This window comes from Cucumis melo, chromosome 7 (assembly GCF_025177605.1).
Source record: "Cucumis melo cultivar AY chromosome 7, USDA_Cmelo_AY_1.0, whole genome shotgun sequence".
Taxonomy (NCBI): Eukaryota; Viridiplantae; Streptophyta; class Magnoliopsida; order Cucurbitales; family Cucurbitaceae; genus Cucumis; species Cucumis melo.
In genome coordinates, this window is record NC_066863.1 from 25,533,945 (window position 1) to 25,557,367 (window position 23,423).

Here is a 23,423-nt window from a genome sequence, read left to right on the forward strand (position 1 = left end):
AAGAAGGGTTAAGGAGTAACCAGGGTTACATAACCCTTCCCCCAAACGGGGGTTGGATTACATAACCCTAACCCCCATAATCCAACCCTTCCCCCAAACGCCCCCTAAAGTATAACTCAAAAATATAAAAGAATATTTCTGCTGTTATTTTATCGTTCCTAATTTAATTATATGAAATCATTGCTTATTAGTGAAGGTTGTTAGTTAACATTTAAATAACAATATGAACAACCTAGAGTGCCAAATTATAAGAAGTTTATAATTAAAAAAAATTTGGTGGCACAATCCGAACGTTTGGAAAATAATTGACCAATAATAAGACATAAATATATAAAGAAAAAGTCATATATTAAAATTATAATATAAAGTATTAAAAAAATGGTTTCCCCTCCCGTGAAGAGAAAAAGATCCGTTAGCATCAACACGTGGGAAGTGAACCCCATAAACACTGCCACTCAAATTCATTAAAAATATATATAAAATAAATCGTACATATATATATATAGATAAATTTTATATTATATATATTAATATACTTCTATCGATCTATATTGTTGACTTCTCTTATATGTATCTTTATTGAATATTAAATTTGAGGTTTGTCTTTAAATGTTGTTGACGATTTGCAGACGATTTTTCACTTTTTTTTTTCTTCTGTGATTTATTATCTCCTCTTCATATTATTACTTATTCTTCATTTTCTATTTGTTCTTGTTCGTGGTTTCTTTGTTTCTTCCTCTAAAATGTATTCATTATTTGATTTTTCACTTCTTCAAATTCTCACTTGGTAAACGATGTTCGTCACCTCTCATATATTTCATCTTCCAAATCTAAAAGAATGTGTATGAAGATCTAAATGATTTTTATTTAAGATTCTATACAAAAATATTTTATATTTGATACATGGTCTTGAACCAAAATCGTTTAGATTTTTGTTACCAAATATAAAAGATCATGGTACACAATTGTGAATCGTTTAGATTTTGTACCTGATTGTTTAGCTCTTGGTACGCAATTATATACCAATATCTAAATGATTTTGGCTCACAATCGTTTAGGAGAAGAATTACACACGTACGTGTAGTCAGTGTTAATACTACCTACGTGATCGTGTATCATGTCATACATGATCACGTATGGTCAATTAATCGCATGTCGATTGAAGCATTTTTTTTTTTTTGTATTTTTTATTGTAGACATGTGATATTTATCCGTTTTCGAAATTGTATTATACAATAAAAATATTCCGACGGTTTATTATATTTTTGGGAGCTCCAAAAAATTTTATATTATATATATATATATGTATTTTTTAGTTTATTTTACATGAAAAAAAAAAAAGAGAGAGAAGTTCTAATTTTTCAAAGCTTATTTATCAACAATTATTAGCATTACAACTTAAGATGGTTTCACAATAAAACAAACAAACAAACTCCCAATATCCCCATTAATGAAGTAAAAAGAAGAGGTAGCTAAATGAATCAAATCCTAAGATCCTTAAAGAAACACAATATAAACATAATGCTCATCAAACATTTTCTTTCTTCTTCTTTTATGGGATTATTGGGCCGGCGCTCCGGCATTCGACCAACGATTTTTGCTCCCCTCCTTGACAGAAGAAGAACAATGTCGGACACCAAAACAGGCAGTTTCCAGCGAGTCGGACGGTGGCCGTGTCGGGTTTCATTCGTCGTAACGGCTCTGGGATTGGCCCGAACAGGTAATTACCGCCCAACAATAGTCTAACGAACGGCGAGATTCCGGGCTCCGGTGCAGCGGTTTTGAAGGCGTAGAGAATCGGAATCATTCCAGTGAAGTTGTTGTTCTCTAGTGACAATGCTGAGAGCTTCGGCATTAACGCCAGGAACGGCGGCAGAAATCCGGTAATTTCATTGTCGCTCAAATCAACGGCGATAAGTCCACTATCAACGCCGTCAGAATCGGGGGTTTCCACGGCGGAGAATTGATTGAAAGAGAGCGTAAGTTGCTCTAAAGATGGATGTTCAAATAGAACCGCCGGAACAGAGCCACAGAACCGGTTGTGACTCAGATCCACGACTTGAAGATTAACCAAATCCCTAATACTACTCGGAACCACACCTTCAAAGCTATTGTTCCTCATCGATAATTGAACCAATGACGTCGGAAGAACAGCCGGAAGCTCCCCGGAAAACCCATTATCACTACCATCTAAATAATACAAATTCTTCAGAACCCCCAAATCAGGAAACACACCCGTGAAACCATTCGACTGCAATTCCAACCGCTGCAAACTAACAAGCCCAACAAAACTCGCCGGAACAGAACCATTAAACCCATTTCCATTCAAATACAACTCTTCCAAAGCAGAGAGCGACCCGATTGACGGTGGAACCTCGCCGGAAAACATGTTAGCAGAGAGACTCAGTGAACGCAACCGAGTTAAATTGGAGAAAGAGTCAGGAACCGAACCAGAGAAGAAATTGTTAGACAAATCGAGGGTTTGCAGGAAAGGGAGGTTCCAGAAAACAGAGGAAAGAGAACCAGAGTAACCTGCCTGGTCGAGGTTGAGCTCAGTGACACGAGAAACGCCGGAGACTACAGCATCGCACCGGAAACCGCATGTGAATTTCTCGCCGAAGAGATTGTCACATGGGTCGAGAGAAAAATCCCAAGAATCTACACAAGAACCAGAGGAGATGGAAGTTGGGTCCAAAGCATTCTTGAGCTGTTTGAGGACTTGGGTATCTTCCCAATGGGTCTTGGATTGTACAGAAAGAAGAAGAGCCATTAAAAGGAGGGGAAAGAGAGGTAGATAGAGAGAACCCATTTGAAGGGGTATGAAGAAGAAATAGAAGGTGAGAGGGTTAATGGAGGTGATATTGGGAAAGGAAAAAGAGATTAGGGGGGGTTTTAGGGGCTCAGAGTCACATAAAGAGGAGGAGGAAGAAGAAGAAGATGCTGCCTTTTGTTTATAATTTTGGGGAGTGGGTTTTGAAACAGAGAAATTGTCAGAGCAATCAAACTATGGATATTGGAACTTTGTATTTAAATTTTGGAAGCCATGTCGTGGGTTTTGTGAGGAACGGGAAGGCAAACAAGCAAAGGGGGGCCTTTTCCCATAAACTCAATCATCAAATTTTAACTTCCCTTTAATAACTATTTTGTATTTTCAAAACTAAAATAACAAAAACAAATATGGTACTTTTTTAAATTTTTGTTTTTATTCCCTAACAATTCAACTATATTGTTTAACCAATATGAAAAATTATTTACAAATCCTTTTGGACAAAGAGTAAGTAAACATTATATATAAAATAGAAAATGTTATAGCAATTAGTAATTACCATATAAACTCAAAGTTTTCTAAAATAGTGTAAGGATTTTTAACTAATATTTACCCTAATAAGATAGATAATAATAGGTTTACATTGTCCTTGTATCGTACTCTTGATCGAGTTAGGTTATGATTATTTTGATAGTAATAATAAAAAAACTAGTATGTATAAGTGGACGATTTTAATGCATTAGTACATATGTGGTCCATGAATACGACTATTTCATTTTAGTTTGATCATGTGATCTTTATATGATTTTTGAGCCATCCATAAGAGTTTGTAAATATGGATAGTTGTAGCTAAACGTTTTATAAAATTCAATTTTACCTCTAGATTTTCATCAATAAAACTTTAGAATAAAAAATATCTGAATAAACGTAGATATCATTGACAATAATGGAACCAACCACTATAATTTCAATGTCTTATATCTCCATAAATAAATTACCATATTAGTATGTACTTATTCTTAGTGACTTTCCATACTGAATTGTTTGATAATTAGATTTTGTTTTAAATATTTATTTCTTACTAAAACAATTGAATTTTAACCACAAACTTATAAACATATTTACAAATATATCCAAATACCACAATCTATATGTGATAAATAGACTACGACATATGTAAATAGACGATTATTTGTATCTAACGGTTCATCATGGATGGACGACAATGACAATATTTCTAGGCATATACAATTTGTCATTTAGTTCTATCTATTTTAGCCAACTATATATTTGAATTACATTAACAAAACTAAATATCAACATTAATAACAAAATTTCTCTTAAAGTATACATTGTTATGATTGTAAAATTTGCTCAAAGTATTTTGTAAATATATTCAAAATTAGTGTATATTTAACGATGGAAGAGGTATAAAAAAAATCAGTGGTTGAAAATGAGAATAAAAGGTTTGTTATAATAAAGTTGTATTTTTTATAAAGTGTGAAGGTGGAATTAGAAAGGGCATCTTAATATGCTTTGTTTCTAAGAGAAGTTGGTGATGTGTTTCATTGGCAGTTCTATCTTTCATTTCTACCTAAATTGAACAAACCTTTTAAAAAAATTCTAATTATTTCCTCCAACCCATTTTTCAATATATATAAACATACACACACATACAAAAAAAAAATAGTAAATATTACGGTAGAAAATGTTTCAGAATACAATACGATTTCATTAGATTAGAATTTATATATTGTACGTCTTTAAACATTAAGGGAAAAGACAAATAACTACATATACTAAATTACGAAAAACTAAAGAGATTTTGGAAGTGTCGGACGACCTAATAATAAATAGAAGGTACAATAAAAAAAAATAGTTTTTATTTGGTGGATGTAAAGAAAGGAAACAAGAAATTACAAATAAAATGTTTTTTTGTTTATTGGTAAATAAATTAGTCATTGGGTACAACCACCAAATTGAAACTTTCAATTATATCATTTATTCATCACTAGATATAGTTGTTTGGATCAAAGTCAATGGATGCTTTATTACATTTGATGGAATATGAAAGGTAATTGAAAATAATTATTAGGAAAAATGTATGATTTGTATGTATTAGGAAATAAATTTCCTTATATTACATATTTATGTTTAATTTATTCCTGAGTTTAAATTATGATGTTGGACCATTATAAGAAAGTGATTTTGCTAACATAAAAATTATTTAAGATGATTCTCCATCAATCATGGAAAAGGTGATTAATCATATGATTTTTAAGCAATGTTCAAGATGTTGAAGTCTTCATTAAAAATTATGGTTTTCTAACCCCAATTAATTTTGATTAGGGTTTAAAGTTAGACTAAAAAAGTTAATTCTAAAAAATTAAATTTCTAAACATGTCCTTAATTAAGCAATATAAATCATTTTTTATTGCTTAGATGTAGAATTAAAGCATTAAAAATTAAGAAAATTATAAAAAACTAGAATATTCAGCAAAATATTTACGTTTCATAGAAAAATTAAATACAATGTTTGAGTGATTTTGTTCCATGAATAGTTTGTTTTTTTTAAAAAAAAAAACTCCTTAAATTATTTATAGAAAAAATACTCGTTAATAAATTAATTTTGTTAATATCATTATTTCTAAAAGCACAACCTCAAATTTTTATTTAATTCTATACCACGCCAATAAACACGATTCGATTTTATCATCATAATTTTTGTTTTTGTATCGATTAAATTGTAGTTTTTGCCATAGACTTGTATCAATGTCATTTTGTTTGATTATTATAGTTATTGTGACGATCCTCTTTCAAAAGTGTCTATATATATATATATAGATTAATAATGCAATTTGGTACAATATCACCTATGTATGAAGAATTGTATGTCTTTTTATAAAAAGAAACTTCGCTAGCGTAGATATTTTTTTTAATATTTTAATAACTTTTAATTTTTAAATTTAAATATCTTATACATTAATTGAAAACACAAATATTATTTTTAAAATTTTGATTATTTGAATTGAATAATCTAAAAATGGTTTTTGAAAAATAGAATTTAGATAATCTCGTAAAGACAGAGTGATTTAACTCAATAAATCTAAAGAACAAAATAGAATTTAAATTAATTTAAACTGTCTATCAAATCCGTTCTACAACTTTTTGAGGTTATTTTAAAGTAATACAACTTCTTTTTTACTTTTTGTTTTAGTTCATGATTTTCAAGTAATTTTAAAATGATTAAAATTCGTTTTTATCATATTTTAAAATCAGGTAAATTACTATACATGGAAAGATTTTTGATCAATAGACTATTAACAATATTTATATTACCATTACTAAAAATTGTCTTTATATTGAATGGTTCGGTGTTTTGATAATCGCTATCTTATTGACCACAACTTTTATATTTTTATTGCTTTCATTGCTACTCCTCCAATAGATATTGATGGTATTCGTGAATCTGTTGCATCTATTGTTTTGCATTTTTACCCAATTTGGGAAGCTGCTTCGATGATGAATGGTTATACAACGGTTGGTGCTTATGAGATAACATTGTTCTACACTTCTTTTTTGGTGTAGTATGTACATGGGTCAAGAGTGGGAACTTAGTTTCCGTCTAGGAATTCGTCATTGGATTGGTTTTAAAAGTCTATTAGTGCGATCTATCAATATAGAACTAAAATTTTACTATATTATGTAAATATTTTGGATACATTTTGATATATTTGAAAATGTCCCTTGAAATTATCTCAAAATACAAATTTCATGAAATTATTTTAAATCATTGAAAGTTCATTCGGAATAATTTTGGAAATGATTAAAATATTTTTAATAATTTCATAATCCCTAACAAACATGTCATAAATAAGGAAATTAAAAACCTCATTTGAGTAGTTTATCTTCAAGTTAATATAATTGTACATATGCACTTGAAAGAATTGTATATATGTTAATTACTAATCTATTAATTGCTTACTTTTGACACTTGTGTACTATAAGTGTAAATGACCTTCTTGCACACCAAATTGTAACATCCAACATTGATATTCAATAGCATAGTTTAGGAAAAGGTAAAATTGATTCTATATAAAGTGTATAAGATTTTATAATAGATAGATTGTAAAAGGAACTAGAGAGAATGTCAACGTACATACAAGTTAACTACTTAAGATTTTATACATTATCAAAAAAGTCAAATGTTCGAATCTTCAACTTCATACATCTTGTCAACTAAAAGAAAAAGAGCTATACATGGGTTTTGACAAAACAAAATAGTTTAATTGCAATTTTATAAAAAGTAAGCGAATTGCATATATGGTAATCTTACCTAAATGATAACAAATCTAACCCAAGCTAAGATTATTTTCAAATATGGCATAAACTTGACTATAAGCTCGATGAGTTTTAGCATATGAAAAATAAAAAATTGTTTGTCAGCATATCTCAACATCATAAGTTCATCAACAATTGAAATTTATCGATGATTTAAGTTTATCTAAGTTTATCTCATTTGAAACTCTTCACTGAATAATAAAAGAAAGTGATATTTAGTTTTGCTATTTATTCATAATTATTTGCATATTATGTTTGAGCAAACCCAATTCAACTAAAATACTAATGCATTAGCGTCCAACGAATTTGTAGTTCAAATTCCCTTTATTCTACTTTTTTGAAAATGGTATGCTTTGAGTTCTATTAGGAATATAGGTTTAAAAGGTCCTAATAATCTATTACTATTATTTTAAGTTTGAAAATTAATTTTAAGAGAATAGATTCTTTTAAAATTATATGATCATATAGCATTTAGATATCAAAGAAACTTTATAAAATTAATTCCTAAGTAGGTGACCACCATGGATAGAATCTATGACCTCTTAGTTAAATATCTATCCTTTTTTATCACTACACGGCAACCCATGATGGTTACATATATCACTTATGTACCACCAAATAGAAATAATCAATTATTCTAATGACTACTTTAGGTAGGCATTATTTTGACCTATGTTATATTTGTATATTTTCACGTTTTTTTTTTATCTTACTTTAGAGTTATATTTCAAATATACAACCATAAACATCGTCATGTTAGGCTTTATTTTTGTTATTAAACAATTTTCTTATTCTTAAACTGTAACATAAACTATAATAAATTAATTGCTTCATTCGAAATATCTAAAACATGAGGTGAAATGGCTTGAGGTTTTGATATCACACTAGGGGAGGAAATACACCTAATTGACATCTCTCATCCAACTACTAACCATAGTAATTAAACATCAACAAGATAGAGATGGCCCATGATCTCAAACCCATCTCTACTACCATAACTGCAATTAATTTTGATCAATTAATAATGTGATGGTGGATAGAGATTGAAACTGTGTTTTTAGTACAATAACTCGATGAGTAGAGTTTAAATCTTGAATCTCTTATTTAGTTAGAAGTGTATAATTTAACTTTTATGTACTTTTTATTTTTAGTTAAAGAACTATTTCGATACTTGAACTTTGAGATTTGTTGAACTTTAGTTCGGTACATTTAAATTTTCACTCATCCTAAACTAACCGTTGAAAAAAATGTAAATCCTCAAAGTTGAAGTGTTTTTAGCACCATAATCATTGATTGTTAGTTAAACGTGGCTCTCATAAAAGAAGCAAGGACAAGAAACATTAAATTCAATGCCTTAACCATTTTCCATAAAACCTGAAAATCTGTCCACTTGGGGAAAGTAATAGCATGACTTCCAAAATCTTAGAACAAACATAAAATGCAAAAGAAAGAGAAAAGAAGAAACCCCACACCATAAAAATCAGATCAAACACAACTTCTTGACAGAGCTTGTTTGTGGGGTTTGGCAAATGGAAGCCAATTTGGAAGTGCTAAGAGAAAGCTTCAAAAATGGAAGAACAAGAAGTTATGAGTGGAGGAAAAAGCAGCTGAGTTCATTGATTCAGTTAATCCATGACAAAGAAAACACCATTTTTGAAGCCCTTTATCAAGATCTTGGTAAACATCCTGTGGAAATTTTTAGAGATGAGGTAAATTTTGGAAAATTAGATTATAGTTTTTCTTTGTGTGGAAAGTGGAACTAATTTTGCTAACACTATTAAGGTTGGAATCGTTCTGAAATCTGCAAACGATGCTCTGTCTTCTTTACACAAATGGATGGCTCCTAAAAAGGTTTGTTTTTTTTTTAAAAAAAGATTTCCTTCTGTTTTTTTAGTTTCTTGTTCTTCTTCTTTCGTATATGCATGTTTTGTTGTGTTGTAGAAACCTGTGCCATTACTGTTCTTCCCAGCAAAAGGAGAGGTTTTGTCCGAACCATTTGGTTTGGTCCTCATAATTTCATCGTGGAATTTCCCCCTTTGTGAGTATTTTCCTTCTTTAGCTCAAGTAATTCTTTAACCAAAACGGACCCATCATCTGTTTTTTTTTTTTTTTAGATTTTGGGAGTTACACAGGTTCTAAGGGCTGGGGGGGTTTAAATTGAAGTAGAAGATTACAACACTGGTGATTGATTTTTCCATTAAAATCGAAGAATTCTGATGCTTCTTCTACTTGTCTTTGCAGCTTTGTCATTGGATCCGTTAATCGGAGCGATATCGGCAGGCAACACAGCGGTTTTAAAACCGTCGGAATATGCTCCGGTTTTCTCCTCTTTTCTTGTTGCAACACTCCCTCTTTACCTTGACAATAAAGCCATCAAGGTTGTGGAGGGTGGAGCTGATGTTTGTGAACAACTTTTACAGTACAAGTGGGATAAGATCTTCTTCACTGGTATGAACTTGGCTCGTTTAACAAGGGCGATCGTTCGGTTTGTTCGTGTTCTACTATTTGATCGTTACGAGTGATTGTTTCAGGGAGTCCAAAGGTAGGTAGGATTGTGATGTCTGCAGCCGCAAAGCATTTAACTCCTGTTACTTTAGAGCTTGGGGGAAAATGCCCTGCAATCTTCGATTACTCCTCTGTCCATTCCAATATGAAGGTTGTTTAACTTGGTTGCTGAAATGTAATGTCGTTAATGGATCGAAGTTCGTTTTGTTATTGTTTCTCATTTTGAATTCCTAGGTGGCGGCCAAGAGAATCGTTGGAGGAAAATGGGGGCCGTGTGCCGGGCAGGCGTGCATAGGGATAGATTATGTGCTTGTGGAGGATAAGTTTGCTTCAGAATTGGTAAAAACAAGTTTCACTCTAATTATTTACTGATTTTCTTGCTTATCATTGTGATCTTCCTCTTTCAGATCGACTCGTTAAAGCGAATACTCAAGAAGTTTTATGGTGAAAACTCGAAAAACTCGACGAGTATAGCTCGAATTGTTAATGAGAAAAATGTTGAAAGAATAAGCAATCTTCTTAAAGACCCAAAAGTTGCTGCTTCCATTGTCCATGGTGGTTCTGTTGACAAAGAAAAACTGTAAGCTAAGTTCAATTAATGAGGAAGTTTGTGTTGCTGATTGTTTCTATTAAATGCTTTGCATTGATCTTGTAGCTTCATTGAACCAACAATATTGTTGAATCCTCCACTCGATGCAGATATCATGACCGAAGAAATCTTCGGTCCCCTGTTACCGATAATCACAGTAAGAATTAACGAACAACGTTTCAATAATTTCACACAAGAGTAAATTCTCTGATCACTAGTGTTATTGAAACAGTTGAACAAAATTGAAGAGAGCATTGAGTTCATCAATGCAAGACCGAAGCCTCTCGCTCTCTACGCCTTCACAGAAGATGAAACTCTCAAGAAACGAATTTTGTACAAAACATCTTCGGGAAGTGTCACATTCAATGATACCATGGTTCAGGTACGTTTTCTCTACCTCCTACTCTCATAAAAGCTTGAATTCCTTGAATACAGCACAGGTCTTGCTATCACTTCTTACATTTTCTCCACGTTGATGATTTATTATTTTTGTTCTTTTTTGTTTATCGTTAATTCTCGATTATTTTCCATGCACTAAGCAGACTAAGTGGAATGTGTTTTCTCTTGCAGTTTGTGTGTGATTCGTTACCATTCGGCGGTGTTGGTCAGAGCGGTTTCGGGAGTTACCACGGCAAGTATTCATTTGATACATTCAGCCATGAAAAAGCAGTGATGCAGAGAAGCTTTTTGATAGAACTCGAGCCACGATATCCCCCATGGAATGATTTCAAGCTAAAGTTCATTAGATTGGCATACCGATACGACTATTTCGGGCTGGCACTACTCCTTTTGGGTTTAAAGAAGTAGATATTATAGCACTTCAAAAATCAAAGAGTTAACTGATCCTTGAGATAATAAACTGCTTTCCAAACCTCTCATCTCCTCATAAACTTTGTACCAAATCATGAACAAATAATATTGGTTGGTTATGCTTTTTGAAGAATATTAGTGAAGGTTTTATAATCCCATTCTAAATATTAGATTTTGAAATGTATTTGCTGTTGCTGAGTGATTATAGAAAAGTTCAATGGCAAGAAATAAAATTAGCATAAACAATAATAAGGGTTAAAATGAAATCCATTTAATGAGAATAATGTCAACGGTGAATAAAGAGAGGACCAATAGGTTAGGTAGTTGGGATAGATAGAGGTTTCATAAATGCAATGCCACCCCCATAAATTTTATTGTTCTATTAGGCCTAAACTTTAAATCTAGTTGTTAAATTGCTAATGATATTAACTCTCATCGTGTTTTTTGAGACTTTTTTAATTGGTTTTTTTTAGTAATAGCACCTTTTTAATTGGTTTTTTTAGTGTTTGAATTTGTTATTCGAGATATTTCAATATAGAATTTAGTTCTTATAGTTTGATATTAACTTTCTATGTACTATAAGAACTAACTTTATAATTTGAATAATATTTTATCTTTTCTATTTAAGTTAATTCTATCAAATATTGTGGTTTGACAGTTAATATCGTATATACATCAACGTAATAAAGTTCAAAAAGAGAAATTGTATTTTGATGTTCAAATTTATTTTCTTATAAGTTTTTTCTTTTTGCATGGGACAAGAATCTTCTAGACGACCAATATGTTAGGTACCTCTTCGATCCAGAGACTTTTTTTATTTTATTTTCTCTAGAAATGGAAATTTGAATTTATTTTAAAACCACAAAATAGATGTGAAATTTGAACATTTTCATCTTCATTTTAATTAATTAAAAATACTTAGGAGATAACTTCATTGTGCACATCACTTCGTTAAAGTTATATAACATAATAGAATTATATAGTTGGTTAAAATTGAAATGAGGAAGAACATGTGGAAAGCAATGGGATGGGGGAAGGATATGCAATTTTTCTTCCTAAGTAAAGACCCCACCCCACATCAACTTTGTTCATAACCTACTTGTGGCTTTTCTTTTATAAAGTAATTTGCCAAATCCTTACCAACTTGTATCACATTTTCATTTATCTTATTAGTATTGGTGATTGAATCTCTCTATTGTTGTAAAATCAATTAGGTAAAATTGAGGACGAGTATCAGAACAAATTTATACCGATTTGATGTCTAACTATTCTTTTTTTTATATATATATAGTCAGTATTTTATCTCATGTTGATGTTGAATTTTTCGCTTTTAATAATGCATCTGGAATACTTGCTAAGACCTCTAATAACTTTAATCAATAACATATACACATTTAAATATCGTTATGTGTATGTGTGTGTATATGTATAATTTTTGTGTGGTCTACCAAAAGAATTATCGATAACTAGAAGTTGGAAATAATAATATAGTAAAGAGAATATCAAAAGCGCCGACTTCGGCTTTTTATTTATTACAAACATTAACAATAACTCTTTGGTTTCTTATGTATAAAATAAAATGTATCTAATTAATTAATTGCATCCAACAGCCACAAAGTCAGGGATGACAATGAAAGCAATCGACCAAGTAGCAATATTTATGGAAGAATTACTGTCTCTATAGATCGGTGTAAGATCCGGCAATTCTCCTTCTTTTGTAAGCTCTAATGTCTTTCCATTTAAAAGCACGGTGGAGCTTCTAAGAAGACCATTTTGTGGTGTCAAATGATATTCCTCCCTTTGTGTTGTTCCCACATTATCATTTGAAGATGGATCATGCTTGGGTTTGCTTCTTTTGAGCAAACTTAGGTTCACGTGGTCTTTGATCTTTATCGTAAACTCGGTTGTGTTGCTCAAATTGATGAAAAGCATGCTTATGCCAGACTATAAAAAAATATATATGATCAATTTAAAAGTGGAAAGTGGTGTTTATATAGAATTGATTTTTAAAAAATTTTAAAACAAAAATCCATATAATTACTAAATTGAAGTACTAATTTCTTTAAATTTAAAAAGAGGTTTTTACATACTTTTTCCCTTGAGCAATGAGCATAGGTGCGAAGATAAGGAGAGACTTTATTATAAACTTTGAGAACACCTGGACCCATAAGCCGGTGGAAGAGAAGTGCACTAACAAAGTAAAAAAAAAAAAACCGAATCACGTAAGATAATTGTTTTAAGTTTTGTGATATTGGTTTGAGTGCCAAATCAACTTATATGCATATCGATTAATCTCATGCGACAACTCCACTTGAGACAATATTAAACTTTTATAAATGTTAATAATCTTACCCATAGTAATCAGGTGTAGGAACAAAAGTCTTAGCTTTGAGGACACTGTAAAATCCACCGACCAAAGCTTTGAGGTGATACCATCGTATCAACGGTTGTGAATGGCTTGAGATTTTGGCATATTGTAATAAACTTTGGTTAGAAAATGTTTGTTGGTTCATACATAAAGGATATTAAGATGTTACTGTAAACTTGCAAATGTTCTCGTGGTGTAGTAGAATATTTTTTCCACATGCATGCTACAAATGATTAATTCGGGAGCACGTGTAACTACACTTGCTCTAAATAGAGTTTTTTTTTTATTTTACTACTTTTTGATTTGCTTTTTAGAATCAAAAGGTTTTTAAAATATATTTGTGTGTTTTTTCGTTGTTGATCCCCCTCTTAATCCTCTTGTTATTTTATCAATTTCTATTAGTAAATGTAGAATTAAGAGTGTTGTATTTAACATCTAGGAGAGCAACCAACAAAGTCAATTTAGTACTAAAGTCACTCAAATTTACTTTTAGTACAGTAATTTTTTCCATGTCACAATAACGCTCAAATTACAATAACCATATTACGTTGGCTTCCTTGATACTCACAAAATATATATTTAGACTTCTTATATCATTATTGAAAATCGAATTGATTTTTTTTTAAAACAACCTTTTAGACTGAACTTAAAAAAAAAATGGTAATAAAAGGGCTTGAAATTGAGTTTTGAACCACTTTATTCCATTGAAGAAGAAGGAAGCCATTAGTGGGGGTAGAAGAAAGGAAGTGTGGAAATTCCCACATCGGTTGGGTGGAACAAAGGAAAGCAAGATGAAGTATAAAACCAAAGGCATGGGGTGTAAATAATTCATACCTTTCTCGGCCTTTTGGCTAAGATCAAGTGTAGTATCTGTTCTTATCAGTTTAATATCTGATACGTGGGCCATCGGCCCACATGATATTAAATTTATTTTTTAAGGGGAAGAGCTCACCACGGTAGCTTGCTACTCCAGCTCTCGAGTGTAGCCCAGGCCTTCCACTACAGCTCGGGCTTGGCGCACCCCTCCGATCTCAATAATTTAAATTTTATCTTCCTAACTATCGGGCTATAATCCTTCCTTTTTCTTTTGCTTCTGTTCCTTTTTGGTTAGAGCTCAGTTTAAGAGATGCACAGTTTAAGATAGATATTTGTAATCTGCAATTGTTAGTTATATATTCTAAAGAGCAAGAAAATTTTTAAGATTAGTGTCCATTTATTTATTCTCTTCGTAATTCTGCGAAGACGTGAATTGTACTATAAAAATTTATTTTATCAGATCTCTCCATTATGATTTATTTTGAAGATAAGTTTTTCTCTCACTTCTCTCTCTTCTCTCTCTCTCTCTCTCCCTTGTGATTTTCAGAAAAAGAACGTTCTTTTTCTTCATCTCTCTCTCTCTCTCCCCTTCTTTTTAAGATAAGAGTTTTCAATGGTTTTCCTTTACATTAAATGTAATTATAAATGATAAAATTATCCACGAAAATGTTATGAGATGTAATTGTCAATGACAAAATTATCCATCATGAAAATGGTTAGGATGCGTTTAGAATTTGGGAACGGAATAGAAAAAATAGAACATAACCTGCTTCCTTGATGCACCTGCAGAATTAACATCCGCATGCTCTTCTGATCACTTAACATCTGAATCAGCTCTAACGCCATTTTTTCCTTTTCGGGCCACCAGAATTAAGGTGTTCAAATGATGGTTGAAGTTGCACAACTGCATGTACGGGATTCAGGTGTAGCTGCAATATACGCATAGATACACTTATAGTAATAGTTATTTACTTTTAAGGGAAATCGAAGCAAACAAGTCCTTGTTCTAAAATTTGACAAATGATTTGATAATCACCATAAGATTAGGGGAATAAGCAGGAACCTATGATCTTCTTGCGTTCATGCTAATTAGTTAGAAGAAACGGACCAATTTGACCAAGTTCAAAAGCCAGGTTTTCCATTCAACCAATTACAGATACAACAGTATAAGACCCTCATAATGTGATCTAAAGTATAAACTCTATTGTGAAGAACCTCTCGAACGAAAAACATAACCTTCAAGAAATTTTAGTCTTTCATAGCAACAAAAGGTGGGGTGGATGGGAACGACAGAGAAAATATAATACTATTGTTGGTTAAAATTGAAATGACGAAGAACATGTGGAAAGCAATTGATGGAGGGAAGAAGACAATTAAATAAGGTTAGGGTGAAGGTGTAAATATGCAAATTTTCCTCCTAATCAAAGACCCCACCCCACACCAACTCTGTTTATAAGCTAACTTGGGGTTTTTCATTTATGAAGTTTATGGCAAATCCTTACCAATTTGTATCACATATTCATTTACCTTATTAGTGGTTATTGAATGTAAAATCAATACGGGTGTCTCCAAACAAATTTGTATCAATTTGATGTTTAATTATTCCCTTTTTCTATACTCAGTACTTTATCTCTGACTGAATTTACGTTATTTATTAAGAAGAATATTTCACTTATAACAATGTCCTTCCTTGGAGTACTTGTCAAGACCTAATAACTTTAATCAATAACATGTACACATCGTTGGTTTCAATGCTCTAATTTAGCTATTTTTTCAGTTATGTACTAGAAAAATATGCGACAATTAATAATAATAGTAAAGAAAATATCACGATTAATATAAAGAAGCACCCATTTCGGTGTTTTATTTATTCCAAACATTAACGATGACTCTTTGATTTCTTACGTATAAAATAAAATGTATCTAATTAATTAGTTGCATCCAATGGCCACGAAGTCAGGGATGACAACGAAAGCAATCGACCAAGTAGCAATATTTATAGAAGAATTACTGTCTCTATAGATTGGTGTCAGATCTGGCAATTCTCCTTCTTTTGTAAGCTCCAATGCTTTTCCATTTAAAAGCACAGTGGAACTTCTAAGAAGACCATTTTGTGGTGTCAAATGATATTCCTCCCTTTCTGTTGTTCCCACGTTATCATTTGAAGATGAATCATAGTTGGGTTTGCCTCTTTTGTGCAAACTTAGGTTCATGGGGTCTTCAACATTTATTGTAAACTCTGTTGTATTGCTCAAATTGATGAAAAGCATGGTTACACCAGACTACAAGAAAATGATATATATGATCAATTTAGAGGTGAAAAGTGGTGTTTATATATAGGCTTATTTTTAAAAAATTTTAAAACAAAAATCCATATAATCACTAAATTGAAGTACTAATTTTTTAAAATTTAAAAAGAGGTTTTTACATACTTTTTCCCTTGAGCAATGAGCATAGGTGCGGAGATAAGGAGAGACTTCATTATAAACTTTGAGAACACCTGGACCCATAAGCCGGTGGAAGAGAAGTGCACTAACAAAGTAAAAAGAAAAAAAAACCGAATCACGTAAGATAATTGTTTTAAGTTTTGTGATATTGGTTTGAGTGCCAAATCAACTTATATGCATATCGATTAATCTCATGCGACAACTCCACTTGAGACAATATTAAACTTTTATAAATGTTAATAATCTTACCCATAGTAATCAGGTGTAGGAACAAAAGTCTTAGCTTTGAGGACACTGTAAAATCCACCGACCAAAGTTTGCCTACAGTAGACTTTGGTATTGTACAAAGAGGCCATCCCAAGTTGATCTAAGTACCTACATTAATATTATTATTATTATTCAAATTAAACCATATTTAAATAAAATGGAGGAAAAGAAAAAGTAATAAAAGAAGAAGAATTTAAATTGTTACCAAAAACTATTGATAAAAGTATCAGAAATACGATAGGCTCCACCATGATAGGCTCCACCAGCTTCACCAACCCAAGCAGAAGACCAAGGTGCGTGCTTTTCAACTATGTTCTTCAGTTGTCTAAATGTCTTTGATACTTCACTTAGGTATGTTGGATTCACAAACCTATATATCAATTTGGGATCATCACCTATACAGAATAATAACATATATATATATATATAGGTAAGTAAAGTAGGTAGAAGAAGATTATTAAATGAAATTAAGACAATTTCTATACATTTACACATATATATATATATACCTGCACCCATGTTATAGATATGATGAGTGAGAGCAGTAACAACATTTGGTCCAGTTTTTGTAACAAGCTCATGGTACCATTTGTCATCAAAGAATGCACCAGGTGCCACAATCATAGGTTTTTGTTGGGAATTCTCATACAAACGATCTACCATTTCTCGAAGCTTTAGTAGGTCTTTTGCATATTGTGCAGCACTAACACTTGCACCAATACTGTTTGCTCCACCCAATTCATTTCCTATACATATATATTCCATTAAACTTTTAAACTTTCTTCAAAACATTTATTATTTAACTCAACCATGAGAAATGAAATTTGGTATATATTGTTAAATTAATATTAACTTACCAAACTCCCAAGAGTTAATTTGATAATTGTTGTCCACTGTATATTTAATTAGAGCTTCAGCATTAGTGTGGTTCCAATTCCCTTCCCATTGCATTCCTTTTGTATGATACTTTCCCAATAGAGCATTTAATCCAAAAGTTACCAAGGCCCTGTTATTGTTTTTTTTTAAAAAAAAAAATAAAAAAATAAAAAAACTAATTTTAATGAAAATATATATATAGAATAATCAATGAAAAAAAAATTAATACATATAAGAAAAATATTCAGATGATAGTTGGGTTGTGAAAAGAGAGATAAACGTACCCTGTATTATTAAAAAATTTGTTCAAATCATCCCACCTTTCCATGTACAAACATCCTTCCGTAAACTCAAATAGTAAACTGTCATCAGCTTCAAATGGATGACAATTGCCTTCAAAGCCTTCTCCAATATTATAAATCAACCTATCTTGCAAGGTACCTCCTACTCTAATTCGTAACGTCTTGAAAGCTAATATCATACAAACCATGCATAAAATTATAGGTTAATTAGAATTTTAACGCAAAGGTTAACTGGTAATTCGTTCATGTATTCCAAAGAGCAAAATTACCTTGAACGGCTTTATTGAGGATAGGAAGAGACAAATCCTAAAAAAAGAAAAGAAATTGATTAATAAAATATAATATGAATTACTTTCTTTGGACATCGTCCAAGCTAGATTAATAAATCTTACCAGATTGAGCACTGATGCATGGCTATCCCAAACACAAAGGTTGGGTTGACTACACTCATCATGAGGCCAAATGTCCAAAGTGAAGCAAATGAAATTCTCATCGGTTTCAGCTATTTTTGTGGTTCCATCAACCACAATTTTACCCGTTGTAACATTATGACCCAAAATGGTTCTTGGAATGAAAGCAACAAGCAAAATCAAAAGGAATATTTGATATTCCATAACGAATTATGGGAAACAATTGTAGTTGATATACAAAATCAAAAGTAGAGGAATTAAAGGAAAAAAATCTCCAAAGTGTTGAAATGAAGAAAAATCCACCCTCAAAATGATGAAGATTATACAAAGAAAAAGGAAAGAGTGGTTGGAAATAAATGGGAGGAAATGGGAGTTTATATATAGTTTGAGATTACAGTTTTTAATTTGCATATTTAAAGTAACATTTAAAATTATTGAATGGAACTTTTCTTTCATTCATCATTTTCAGTTTCTTTCTTCAAGTAAATTAAAAACTGTAAAACGAAAAATTCAAACTATTAATTGATGAAGTGTTAATTAAAATTAAGAACATATCAGCCCCAACTTGAGTTTTTGTTTATTTTTCATTGTGCATATATAATTAAAAAGTGTAATTGAGTTAAATGCTCAACATTGGACATTTTTGTAAACATTAGTAATGAAAGTAAAAATATTTTAATATTACAAATGATAACATCTCATGGTCTTGCTAATCAAGTGGAACTATAAAAGTTTTAGATAAAAGAACTAGTTTTGCCACGAAATTTCACTAATGTCCTAGATTATTAGAATTTTGTATATTTTTAAGACTATTACAACCTTGTTATAATTATTAATTATAAATAATTTTTTAAATTAAATACAAAATATTTCTTTATTTACGTTATCTATTACTTTCTTGCTTGTGCTAATTATAATTAATATACAATTTTAATTCTATTATAATTAATATACAATTTTAATTCTATTCAATATTACGTTATCATTTTAGATTTGTAATTATTATCAAATAAAATCTCTACTAATATGGAAATATTTTATTTATTAAATTTAACCATATAAAAAATCATCAATATTATTTTCATCACCACGTAAAATATCATCAAATTTCATCCGATGTCGGAAAAAGAAGTAAAGAAGAATCGACGAGCTTCAATGTCATCACCATCATCGTCGTCAAGAGGACAGAAAAAGATGTAAATGTGGGAGCATCACGTAAGCTAAAATCAACGAGTGAGATTCCATCATCGGTGTGGGAGATGAGACGTTCGGGATCGTGGTAGGGAATGAAGATCAAATGGTGAGAAGGGAGGTTGTGTTGGTGAGTAGTGATTTGAGTTCTAAGATCACCAACGGTGGCATCGTCTTCAACCTCAACCGAAAAACAAAGAGCCAGTCAAATTTTGCACCACCAACTTCATCGCATCTCTGCCATATAGGATTTAAAAAATTATTGTGTTTTAAAATTAATTATGATGGAATAATAATAATAAATATTTAGAGAAATTAAGAGATAGTTTTACACAAATATCTCAAAATTTCATCTAATTTTTCACATTTCCGTTCCCACGTTTTATATTTTTCATATACCTACGTAATATACTATATATTTTTCATAATATACTATGTATTTTTTCATATACTCTAATTTGTTGACCAGAAACTATATAATATACTATATATTTTTCATATATCCTAAAAAAAATTCGAAGCATGTACAAAATTATATTTTTCATATACCCTAAAAATTTTCCAAAACATGAACTACTTAATATACTATATATTTTTCATATACTCTAACAAATTTTGTATATAACCCTAAACCCTTACTCACCGAAAAAATTTGAAGATGAACGGAATAAAAAAGAATGGACGAAGAGAGATCTAACAGAATGAAGAATTTTCGAACAAAATCACAAAAAAAAATTATGAGATAATTTTGAATATATTATTACCATAATATAATTAATCACATAACATATTTACGTAGGATAGCTAATAAATGTCAATCTTGGTCAACTTTCCTTATTTGACTTTTAAAATTTTTTAATATAATAAAGATGGGTAGTTTGGTCTTTTGAGCTCTACATTTGTATAAAATTAAAGCCTATTAGAACATTTATGAAAAATTTGACAACAGTAGGTCAAACTTGTAATAAAACATTTTTGCGCCGTTTGAGGGAAAGGTTGAGTTATGGAGAATTAGTGTTATGATAAACCTAGTTTTACCATAACATGTGTTTGGGGGAAGGATTTAACAAAATAGTTTTATGATAAGATGTGTTTGAAGGAAGAGTTTAAATAGGTAGTTTTATAGGGAAATTGAAGAGATTGGAATATGGGGAATTGAGGTGGGACTATCAAAGCATATAAAATTAAGTCAAACTTAGGTCCATTAATATATCTTAGCCCATTGTATTATTATTTGTATAAAGGGATAGTTGCAAATATAGCAATTATATTCAAAATAATTAAGTATATAGCAATATTTTAAAAAAATTGTAAATATACCAAAATCTACATAGTCTATCAATGATAAGAGTCTATCATTGATAGACTATGCAGCAAATGTTAATATATCACTGATAAACTATAAGAGTCTATCAACGATAGAAGTCTATCATTGATAGACTTTGCTATATTTGCAATTTTTTTAAAATATTGTTACATACTTAATAATTATTCTAAAAATTGCTACGCATTATAATTACTCTCGTATAAAATTGTTTGTTCCCTTAGGTTGGTCCAGCCTAAAATCATCTTTTATATGAACTCTCTTTTTTTTAGTATGGTTTTCTTTCATTTTACATTTTTAGTTCTGAATTTTCCTAAAATATAAATCAATTTTGAATTAGTTGAAGTATATATGTGTTTAAACGTGACTTTTAAACCTGGAAAAAGTCATTTTTATCTTTTTAGACTCTTTGCAAGTGATCTTTTATAAAAGTATTTCGGTGTTGGTATAATAATGTTAAATTTACATTCATCCATTAGCTAAAACTCTTTTACTAATTGGTGATTTAACAATCTTGAATGAAAAGTTTGAGTTAGCAAATATTTATTATTATTTTATTCTAAATATGTATTCTCATTGCTTAGATAGCAACGTGGAAGTTTCCCTTTATAAACTCATACATTCATTCATGAATTTGGGCTTTAAGAGCACCCAAGTTTTGGAAGGGATGAGGAGATAGACAAAAGTAGGATTGTTGATATCTCCATACGCGTCATACGTCTATTGAACGTCGGACGTGGCGAGATGAGGAATAAAATAACAATATATTATCTTATGTCATAAACATTTTTGTAAATTTAATTTTCAAAACTTTCTATACATATGGTCTCATTCTTCTCTTTAAAAAATACACAGAACAACGAAACAATTTCTTCTCTAAAAAAGTTCTCTTCTTTTTCAGTATACCAAGCATTAGAATGTCTATTTGATTCTGATTAGTTTCAGTGCAAAACTAATTGAAGAACAGGACTATTTTATCCTAAGGACAACGAGGCAACACAAATATGTTTGCACAAAAAAACAGAGTCGCAAAACGTCGTAAAGAAAGCAAGATCAGTGATTCAACCCTTTTTTTCTAACTTGTTTATGTTTTACGGTTGACGTTTTGACTACGCGAGTTGATCATTAGGTGTTTTGATCAGTAGGCAAGTTCATCAATACACGTGTTGATTAAAGAATGTGTTCTTTTCAGGCGAGATAGTAATATACTACTAGAAATACAAGACAAGAAAGCACTACATGTTACGCGAGACATAAGTCGAGATATAATACACTGTGCGTTCTGTGTCTAGGCATCCAGTTTAGGCGTCAAGGCTTTCTCAACACATCACTCCTTCTAGGCGAATTGCAACAACAAACAATCATCTCATCATCAAAGTACATCAATAATTCCATCTAAACTTAGAACTTTTTATTAATTAAGCTCTTATATATATTGTCGTAAGTTGGAAAAATCATTCATGCATGAATATTCTTACACATGTCTTCAAAAGCCAAACTAATAAAAAAACCCACTTAAAATAAATATATCTATGAAATTATAGGTCTAACACAATAGTTATCTATACGAAAAGTTTTTTTTTTAAGAAGCCAATTCATTCAAACAAAACGCCACAACCAAAACTTTCTCGAAAAAGGCATAGAAGAAAGAAACTGTGATGATACAAGGAATTCCAATCACATTACCAAAGCAACAAGAGTCATTAGCAACAAAATAACCAACTGAATCGTCAAAACAAACCATCGCACGAGATAATCTCACTCCACGCGCACACCAACCAAATTGACATGACATAGGCCTTATTATATTATCCTAGAACGATACCATATGATGACATCCCTACCTAATCTTTAAACCAAAAGTGAAAAACAAAAGGCTCCTCCTCATTCTAGAAGACAAATATATATTAAAGATCAATGCTTTATTTTTCTCTCTTTATTTATTTATTTGTTTAAATAATAAGGTTAGGTTCAGCTTATGGTATATAATTTAAATAAGTAAAGAAGGAAATAAGAAGTAAAGGTATTTGAATAATGGCCGAGGTCAGTTCAATAGTACAGTTTCATTGATAGAGTTACGGAGGTGATAGTCGCAGGTTGACCGACAACGATCATAGAGATTATTTTAAACCTTAATCCTAATTCTCAATTAAAACTAAACATTGGCCCAAACAAGCAGTGAATTATTATAGCCCCCTCCACTCCGCTCCTAGCCCCAAACATGCTCTAAAAGATTTTAATTTTCTTTGGAGTAATATTGAAACTTTACTGTAAACTTGAAAATGTTCTCGTGGTGTAGCAAGATATTTTTTCCACATGCATGCTACAAATGATTAATTCAGGAGTACGTGTAACTATACTTGCTCTAAAAATATTTTTTAAAACTACTTTCTTATTTGCTTTATAGATT

The 23,423-nt window shown here is 30.9% G+C and overlaps 3 protein-coding genes and 1 non-coding gene across 4 annotated transcripts; 2 read left to right on the top strand and 2 right to left on the bottom strand.

Annotated features, from left to right (window-relative positions):
- Nucleotides 1–1,357: 1,357 nt before the first annotated feature.
- Nucleotides 1,358–3,089, bottom strand: LOC103494363 (leucine-rich repeat receptor-like serine/threonine-protein kinase BAM3). The gene has a single exon (XM_008455494.3). It carries the CDS (start codon nucleotides 2,807–2,809, stop codon nucleotides 1,553–1,555), a length of 1,257 nt encoding a protein of 418 aa, XP_008453716.2. The 5' UTR covers nucleotides 2,810–3,089; the 3' UTR covers nucleotides 1,358–1,552.
- Nucleotides 3,090–8,494: 5,405 nt separating this feature from the next.
- On the top strand, nucleotides 8,495–11,145 carry LOC103494364 (aldehyde dehydrogenase family 3 member F1). Its single transcript, XM_008455496.3, has 10 exons — nucleotides 8,495–8,817; nucleotides 8,891–8,959; nucleotides 9,050–9,146; nucleotides 9,350–9,556; nucleotides 9,640–9,764; nucleotides 9,848–9,952; nucleotides 10,021–10,193; nucleotides 10,269–10,359; nucleotides 10,435–10,584; nucleotides 10,773–11,145. Exons 1-10 carry the CDS (start codon nucleotides 8,638–8,640, stop codon nucleotides 11,007–11,009), a joined length of 1,434 nt encoding a protein of 477 aa, XP_008453718.2. The 5' UTR covers nucleotides 8,495–8,637; the 3' UTR covers nucleotides 11,010–11,145.
- Nucleotides 11,146–14,210: 3,065 nt separating this feature from the next.
- On the top strand, nucleotides 14,211–14,406 carry LOC127150425 (U2 spliceosomal RNA). The gene has a single exon (XR_007822731.1). It is a non-coding gene; the product is annotated as a U2 spliceosomal RNA (small nuclear RNA).
- A 1,721-nt stretch (nucleotides 14,407–16,127) lies between these two features.
- Nucleotides 16,128–18,702, bottom strand: LOC103504453 (heparanase-like protein 1). The gene is made up of 7 exons (XM_051088127.1): nucleotides 18,481–18,702; nucleotides 18,358–18,394; nucleotides 17,420–17,656; nucleotides 17,116–17,305; nucleotides 16,893–17,018; nucleotides 16,629–16,728; nucleotides 16,128–16,478 (listed from the first exon to the last, which is right to left on the bottom strand). Exons 1-7 carry the CDS (start codon nucleotides 18,700–18,702, stop codon nucleotides 16,128–16,130), a joined length of 1,263 nt encoding a protein of 420 aa, XP_050944084.1.
- Nucleotides 18,703–23,423: the final 4,721 nt, after the last annotated feature.